General features: G+C 26.8%; 1 protein-coding gene across 2 annotated transcripts; it reads right to left on the bottom strand.

Annotated features, from left to right (window-relative positions):
* LOC113555254 (spermatogenesis-associated protein 20) lies at window positions 1-6,471 on the bottom strand. 2 transcript variants are annotated; one of them, XM_026959662.1, is made up of 12 exons: window positions 6,157-6,471; window positions 5,992-6,108; window positions 5,424-5,643; window positions 4,935-5,078; window positions 4,528-4,872; window positions 4,294-4,473; window positions 3,796-4,005; window positions 2,966-3,158; window positions 1,825-1,993; window positions 1,557-1,765; window positions 1,303-1,502; window positions 1-377 (listed from the first exon to the last, which is right to left on the bottom strand). In XM_026959662.1, the coding sequence occupies exons 1-12, from the start codon at window positions 6,264-6,266 to the stop codon at window positions 120-122; spliced, it is 2,355 nt and encodes a 784-aa protein (XP_026815463.1). In that variant the 5' UTR covers window positions 6,267-6,471; the 3' UTR covers window positions 1-119. The 2 variants fall into 2 exon arrangements, with proteins under 2 accessions (XP_026815463.1, XP_026815471.1); XM_026959670.1 differs by having other exon boundaries at window positions 5,992-6,098; window positions 6,157-6,295.
* Between the last annotated feature and the right edge of the window lie 2,153 nt (window positions 6,472-8,624).

The following is an 8,624-nucleotide window of genomic DNA, read 5'->3' as shown; positions in this document are numbered from 1 at the left end:
TAAAAGTTAAAAAAATATAATTGGAACATTAAATATAATATATATTAATACATAATATTAAATAATAAATAAATAAATTTAAAATGTTACAAAATCAATAATATATTTACACAAAGAAACTACGCTAGTGGGCTTTCCACTGTTCCATCTAATAAGGCAATTAACTCTTCTACGCTATGTACTGGTAAATTACATGTATTATTCTTGCATACATATGCAGCTACTTTTCCATTTTCTGCAATTGCTAAACCTTTTGCTAGTTCTGATAAAGAGTTTTCATCAGCATGAGCTAATACAAGATTAGGCACATAGCGTTGTCTAACTGCAGACAATAATGCTTCTAGATCAGGATTGTCTAAATCACCAGTAACGTATACCTAAACAGAACAGTTATAAATTCAGAGTTAGCAAGTAGTTTGCAATAATTTTCAAGACTATTTTTAGAATTTGCAAGTATGAATTATAGCAGTTATCGGAGGTAAGGATATTGCAAGACCAACTTCACCCAGCCCTTCAATGTCGACCCAGAAACTCCAAACCTGTTTTAAAACTTTCCCTTAGTTAGCAAAAGTTTGCAAGTCTATTTTAAGAATTTGTAAGTAAGTACTATATTATTTATTTTTTTTCATCGCCTAGTAGAAATAAGTGGGAGAAAAGGCATGTCTTGTTGTAAGTAATTAATTAACTCTTCTGCATTCATCCTTGAGGTAGCTCTTAACAATATTATGGTCCAATAACTGTTTCTAAAACGAGCAATAAAATTATATATATTGTTTATTTTTAATTAACAATTTAATTTTTTTTTCTATTTGTGAATGGTTTAATTATTTTTTACATGTATGACATCAGTTGATTTCCCATTTAATTCTACCTTATAATTTACATCAAATATTTTTTTTTATTCAATTTAGGGAATTTTATAATTTATAGAATTAAACATATTATAATTAAAAAAACATCATAACTAAGCAGATAACAATAATAATTTTAGTACAAAACCGACACACCCTGCAATTCAGTCTACTTACAAACATTGAATAAGATAATTTGTTTTGAAGAAAAAAAAGTCAGTGTATATTGGAAATAACTGGAATGAATCTATTCTAAATTCAAGAAATTTCTTTAAACATTCTTAAAGAACAAATTTTACCTTTTGATTTAAATCAAATATAAGTAGTTCATTATATGAACTAAGTAAAATACCGCCATGAAGTTGGCCATTCAACATTGTTCAACCATTTTGAAAACTATGCTCAGTCTATCAGTTAAAAATGGTTTTAAAATATTCTACATCATACTTACAGAAGTGATTGAATCACAATGTAGAGTGAGGGCAGACACTAATGCTGGTAAAGCACTTGAATTGTTAGACAAACGGCCAGCAAATGTCAAAAACAAAGGATCAATTTTTAAACGGTATTCAGACTTTTCAGTCAATACTGATAGTCTTAATAGATTTAATGCCGATATTGAATTACCAGAAGGTTCAGCTCCATCATGATCTAGAAATAAGGTTTTAAAATATAACATTCATATATAATCCATCATTCTCTTACCACTCTTGAATCTCAAAATGATACTAGGATCTTTATCAGATGAAGAATAGTATCCAAATTTCTCCTTATCCCAAAATAATTCATCTTGTTGTGCTTGCAATTCATCAGCCCATTTTAACCATTTAGACTGTAGTGTACATTCATACAAATCTAGAAGGCCGCGTATGAGAAAAGCATAATCGTTGAGGAAACCCGAAATGGGTTTTTCTCTAAAAAAAATTATGAAACAATTAACATTTAAAACATTCAAGATTTTATGCTAAATTACATGTTAGCGATATCTCCATTATCATTTACATAACATGATCGCAATAATAAATTAATATTAGAGTTCCACGCATATGTTTCAAGAAATTCGGCAGCTTTAATAGCTCTTTGTTTATATCCCTCCACATTTAATGCTGATGCTGCTCTTGCGTATGCTGTTATCATTAGTCCTACAAAACTCAAGAAATACAATATAATATAATACAGTGAAACTTCAATATTACAATCTTAAGGGAAAAAAAATATTGTATTAGAGAAATGTTTTTTAAAGATTTGGTTATAATTTGATCTGGTTCTCAAAAGTATTTTGTTTAATGGAAGATTTCTTTTATAATAGGATTTACTTGTATAGTACATTTAATTGTGTTTGAAAACTTTACTGACATATTTTTATATTGGGAATTAGTAAATGATTAATAAATTAATATCATTCATTTTAGATGAGAGTCATTAGAATAAGCCAACAGTATGACTTTAGTTTTCATACATTTACAAATTGTTTTAATTTGTATAATATGTATAAAATATTTTATTGGAATAAATTTTATTTTTCCTATCTTTCTTTCATAGTTATTATGCTAAATTAACTATAGTTCTACATTTTTCTAGTAATTTTTAATTCTAGTTTTAATACAAAAAGGAATAATAATAGGGAATAATCAAAAAATAAGATGTATAAATGTTATACAATTTTAAATCAGAAAATTGATTCCACTTATGAATTTATAGTTTTAGTAATTTGTAAATATTATATTCTTAAACTTTTTTTTGTGTCCTGGTATTAAAAGTACTTTATTAATAGGGAAAAATAGATATATAATACTATACTCTATTCGGAATGAGATCGTACCTCGGTGGTAACCAGTTTTTGTTGAGCGGCAGTCAGACAACACCTGTTTGTCTACCCTACAGAGTCAACTATCTGCAGGCCTGCTATGTAGTAAAGCCATGCCCATACGCACAAGTTGGCCGCCGAGGTACGATCTCATTCCGAATAGAGTATAGTTATCATACTAAATATTATTTTACTATATAAAATTCAATAAAAAAGTGGCACATGTTAATTTAACTTTGGTCATTGTTTTATTTTTAAGAACCTAATTTACAGAATTACTTAAAATTTTAGTAAAAGGCTAATTTACCGTTCCATGAAGTTATTATTTTATTGTCTAAATGTGGGCGTGGTCTTTTTTTACGTGCTTCAAATAATATGTTCTTTGCAATTCTTAGTTCTTTTTCTACATTTTCTACAGTTATTTGAAACTTTTTGGCAGTATTTTCTTTGCTTCTAAACTCTATCAACACATTTTGATCCAATAACTCTCCATGAGGATCCTATTAATAAATTAATAAATGAAGTAAATAATAATTAAGTAAATGTTTTTATCATAGGTGTGTAATGTGTACATGTGCAGCAAATGATGTATTCTCTACATATTACATTTATTTTTAATTTAGTTAACCGGTAAATATTTATTTAGAGTTTACATAGAATGATTTTAAAAATATTGAATAAAATAAAAATATTTATTTTCAGTTGATCAAATTGAAAAAATAAAATAATTATAAATGCGAGAAGTTTATAAATATATTGAAGGTCATATCCACAAAACTATGGTGTGCACAACCAAATACATCATATTTATAGCATACAGGTGATATCCATTCAATCAGCAGAGTTATACAGCTTACAATAATAGATATACATATTATAATCCATTTGTCGGTATGTTATATCAATAACATTAAACAATATTTTAATTAATCAAATAATTAAATGATATACCATGTAAAAAAATAACATTTTTGCTTCATTTTAACATAATACATTTTACTATTCATAGATATAATGAGAAAAATAAGTGGGCTGCTTAATAGTCTATTGATCAATTAAAATTGTGTGCTACACAAGATACAAAATTCTACATACACTTATGGTTTGTATTTGTTTAAAACATCACTAGACACTTACTGAATCTGGTCGAACATTACCATTAGGTAAAACACTAAAATGCCAACAAAATAGTTCAGAAAGGTTAACATCAGGTTTTGAATCAAGAGGTTTGTCTAAGAGTGTTTTTACTTCTTCCTGTGTCCAAGTACAAAAAGCACCTTCACGTTTTTTAGTAGAATCAGCTGTAGGTAGTGAATCTGCATCTTCAGCACTATAAAATCCACCTTGCTAAAAATTATGGTTTTTTATAATTTAAATTAATTCATAAAGCTTACAATATAAATAAAAATATTTACTATCATGACATTTAATTTGTTTAAAAATAGTTTTGTAAATATTAAATTAATTCATAGTATAATAATACTATATAGATATTATTATTAAATTTTTAATATTAAAAAAAAAAAATATTTGTTTTAGATTTAAAAAAAAAGTTTAACTAACTTGTTCTATTTACTATTTTGCTCTGTGTTAAAAATAAATATATAATACATTACAATAAGGCAAATTCTGTACCTCATGACTTAAATCTCTGTTGACATATTGCAAGATGTCATGAACAACATCTGAATACTGTTCATGTTTGGTGATTTGGAAAGCAGTGGTATAAGACACAGCTAATTGTGCTTGATCATACAACATTTTTTCAAAATGTGGTACATGCCATTTTTCATCTGTAGAATATCTAGCAAAACCCTAAAAACAATGATAGTAAGTTCAATTTTTTTTTAACCCCTTAAAATTTCTCACTTGACCAATGTGATCATGTATACCACCCATAGCCATTTTTTGCAATGTTGTCAATGCCATTTCCAAGCTGTTTTTTCCCTCAGATGATTTTGACATTTTGTGAGAAACATGAAACAGAAAATCTAATATTGACGGCTGAGGGAATTTAGGTGGCATACCAAAACCACCCCACTCATCATCATAAATTCTCTGAATTTGTGAGTAACATGTTATCCATGTTTTAGGGTTAGGTTTCATTATATGAGAAAGTTCAGTCCCAAGTTGTATATCAAAAGCTGTAGTATTATTAAGTATTTTCATCAGTTTTGAACTATTTTCCAACATAGAGTTTGAATCATTTTTCCACTGATAAAAAATGAATTATACATTCATAATGATAATACAAATATTTATTATAATTAACTCACCCTTTTAGCCATGTGTAAAAGAATAGTTTTAAATCCAGGACGCCCATATGCATCTTCAGGTGGATAGTAAGTTCCACCACCAATTGGTTTCAAATCAGGTGTTAAAAATACGCTCATTGGCCATCCTCCTTGACCAGAAGCCGCCTAACCAATTTAGGAGAAAAATAGCATGTAAGTTAAAGGTACACTAACATTATTATTGGTTAGGTATAATTTAGGTCATTAGTTTTTTATAAAAATGTAAAATAATAATAATAATAATAATCTTTAGGACATAGGTACTTTACTATTAATTATATCCAAACAAAAGTATACAGTATAAGAAATTTTTAAAATTTAAATTTAAAATTCAAATATTCGACAAAAGCAGATTAGTTAAATTAGTATGTATAAATAATACTGTTATTTGCTCTTCAACACTTAAATAGTTGTACATTTTAATATTTTAATAGGATGCAATTAAGTGTATAAAAGATTTTGTTTGGATACCTGAACAAAAGTCATGTACAACTGATCTACATCGGGTCGTTCTTCTCGATCCACTTTAATGTTCACATAATGTTCATTCATGACCGCTGCGACGTCTTGGTTTTCAAATGACTCGTGCTCCATTACATGACACCAATGACAAGTGGAATAACCAACCGATAGAAAAATAAGTTTTTTCTCTGATCGTGCTTTTTCAAATGCTTCATCACCCCATGGATACCTAAATAGTATAAGGTACTGGTTAGTGGTTTAAGTATGACTTCCAAATAATTTAAATACCCAATTAATATATAAAGTTAGTACTTGGAGAATATTATTTAATTATAATATTATATTAGGAATACATTACATTTATAGGTTAATTACTTTGTATGATTTACAAGATAAAATTCCTAGCTTTTATAACAAAATAATAAAAGTTGAAAAAACATTTCAACAATTAGGCGATTCTATGTATTATACTTGTGTTTAAGTTTCACTAATTTGTTTGAAAATTCATAAAATGGATAGTTTATAAATTAAGAACATAATTAGAAAAAACAAAATAGGTATTATCTAAAATTCATACCATTGCACAGGATTTTCAGCATGTTGTAATAGGTATGGCGATCTTTCCAGAGCCAAACGGTTTTTGATTTTTTCCATACTTTTTGAGGATATATTCGCAGTTGAATTCTGAAAATGTCTATGAAAATTTTAACAATAAAAAAGGAGAAATTAAATAAATTCTTACTTATAATAATTGTAGTTGGGATAAATTATCACCGGTGTTTTTAGAAATGCTGTTTGTGTAGTATTCCATAAGCGATAAACACGGCTTTTTATTTTACTAAGACCCAGCATAACAGTACCTAATAACAGTTATTTGATAAAAAAAAATAATGTCTCTAAATTTGATCTGGTGTTTTAATGGCAAAAATCATGTTACTTTAAAATTATAAAAGTTATAGAAACCAGATAGGTTAGACCATAATTAATTATTATAAAAAAAATCTATTTATATGTAATAAACTATAGTAATAGCAAGAAAAAATAAAAAAAAAAATTTGGTAAGAACTACGAAAGTACGAAATATAAATTTAGTTTTATCACTAATTATATATTATCAAAGTATTAATTATCAATCAAAACACCGTTATCACCATAGTACATAATGTATACGGCTAGATTACGCTAACATATTGAGGAGCGTCTAAACACAGGAATGCACCTTATGCACTCTGCGCATGCGCGTAATTTATTCACCACTATCATTGTTAAGCTGTTATCAATACATACCACATATTATATTTGAAAAGTTAATTATTTTGAATTTGTTTCCGTTTACTACATGTTGTATAAATAATATAATAATAACAATTTAAGTGTTAAAATAATTTACAGTTTGTCATTTCATTTTAGTTGTTAAAAAACATGTCAAATGTATAAAGTATAATAATAATATTTAAAGTGCTAAAAAAAAATCAAAAAACATCTATTAATTTTACTTCTTAAAATAAGAATGTTCAGTTTCGTCACAACTTAAAATATATTTTTTTTTTTTAGTAGTATAGTATTGAGCTGTTCAGTTTCAACTCTCGTTGGTTTTATTAATTCGTTAGGTTTTTCCTGTTTTTTTTTTTTGTAGAGAAGAATGTGTCTTGAGTTTTAAGTTTTTTATTTGGTGGTTCATTTACTATCTTACTAAAATCTTCATGTGTCTCGTCATTATTTGATGTTGCATCAATGAATGCTTCTAAAGAGTTTAATTGTTTTAATGCTTGTTTAAGATGTTCACTGTTTTTTATATTGTTTATTTTATTGGCTAGACTAATGGCCTTTTCTTTAAATTGTTCTTGCATATTTTCTGTTTTTTTTTTTTCAAGTGTCTTAATATGAACTTGTATTTCATCATCTTTGTTTGAAGTTGCATCAAAATTTATATTTTCTGTATCTGCTGCTGACAAAATAGCAATATCTTCAGAATTTTCTGTTGACATTGTCTTCAGAGCAACATAATGTATGTGCTTACATATCATAGACTTGATTTGGTAATCAGGACAAGAACATTGAAATGTGTGAACACACAACTTACAAATAGAACATATCATTGGACAACATACATCATCATTATTTTTTTTTATTTTATAAAACTGACTTGGTGTAAATTCACTTTCAACACTCCAGTTATTCTCACTATCCAGATTGATTGTAAGTTCAAGTAATGTACTTTTATTGTGTCTTTTTTTTATTTCCTGAATCCTTGTACTTGTTTTTCCCTTAGTTAATTTTATAATTCTTTCAACTTTTTTATCACGGGTATATCTTCTAATAGTTGTTATACTTTTATCTAACCGCCCAACTTTGCAACCATTTAAATAATGATATTTTATTGTTTTGTGCATAGATTCTAGATGCATATTACAATTTATACCTAGACCTATACAGACAATCTATACAGAAAATATAAATTTTGATGCAACTTCAAACAAAGATGATGAAATACAAGTTCATATTAAGACACTTGAAAAAAAAAAAACAGAAAATATGCAAGAACAATTTAAAGAAAAGGCCATTAGTCTAGCCAATAAAATAAACAATATAAAAAACAGTGAACATCTTAAACAAGCATTAAAACAATTAAACTCTTTAGAAGCATTCATTGATGCAACATCAAATAATGACGAGACACATGAAGATTTTAGTAAGATAGTAAATGAACCACCAAATAAAAAACTTAAAACTCAAGACACATTCTTCTCTACAAAAAAAAAAAAACAGGAAAAACCTAACGAATTAATAAAACCAACGAGAGTTGAAACTGAACAGCTCAATACTATACTACTAAAAAAAAAAAATATATTTTAAGTTGTGACGAAACTGAACATTCTTATTTTAAGAAGTAAAATTAATAGATGTTTTTTGATTTTTTTTTAGCACTTTAAATATTATTATTATACTTTATACATTTGACATGTTTTTTAACAACTAAAATGAAATGACAAACTGTAAATTATTTTAACACTTAAATTGTTATTATTATATTATTTATACAACATGTAGTAAACGGAAACAAATTCAAAATAATTAACTTTTCAAATATAATATGTGGTATGTATTGATAACAGCTTAACAATGATAGTGGTGAATAAATTACGCGCATGCGCAGAGTGCATAAGGTGCATTCCTGTGTTTAGACGCTCCTAACATATTGTACAATAG

Source organism: Rhopalosiphum maidis, chromosome 1 (assembly GCF_003676215.2).
Source record: "Rhopalosiphum maidis isolate BTI-1 chromosome 1, ASM367621v3, whole genome shotgun sequence".
NCBI lineage: Eukaryota > Metazoa > Arthropoda > Insecta > Hemiptera > Aphididae > Rhopalosiphum > Rhopalosiphum maidis.
The sequence above is the reverse complement of the archived record's forward strand: the minus strand, read 5'-3'. Positions and strand labels throughout refer to the sequence as shown.

Excerpts from the sequence above, each read along its gene's own strand:
- LOC113555254 (XM_026959662.1), bottom strand. The coding sequence starts at position 6,266 with ATGCTGGGTCTTAGTAAAATAAAAAGCCGTGTTTATCGCTTATGGAAT. Across the intron at positions 6,109-6,156 it reads CCCAACTACAATTATTATAA|ACATTTTCAGAATTCAACTG; the intron begins GTAAGAATTTAT and ends AAATTTTCATAG. Across the intron at positions 4,873-4,934 it reads TTTTACACATGGCTAAAAGG|TGGAAAAATGATTCAAACTC; the intron begins GTGAGTTAATTA and ends ATTTTTTATCAG.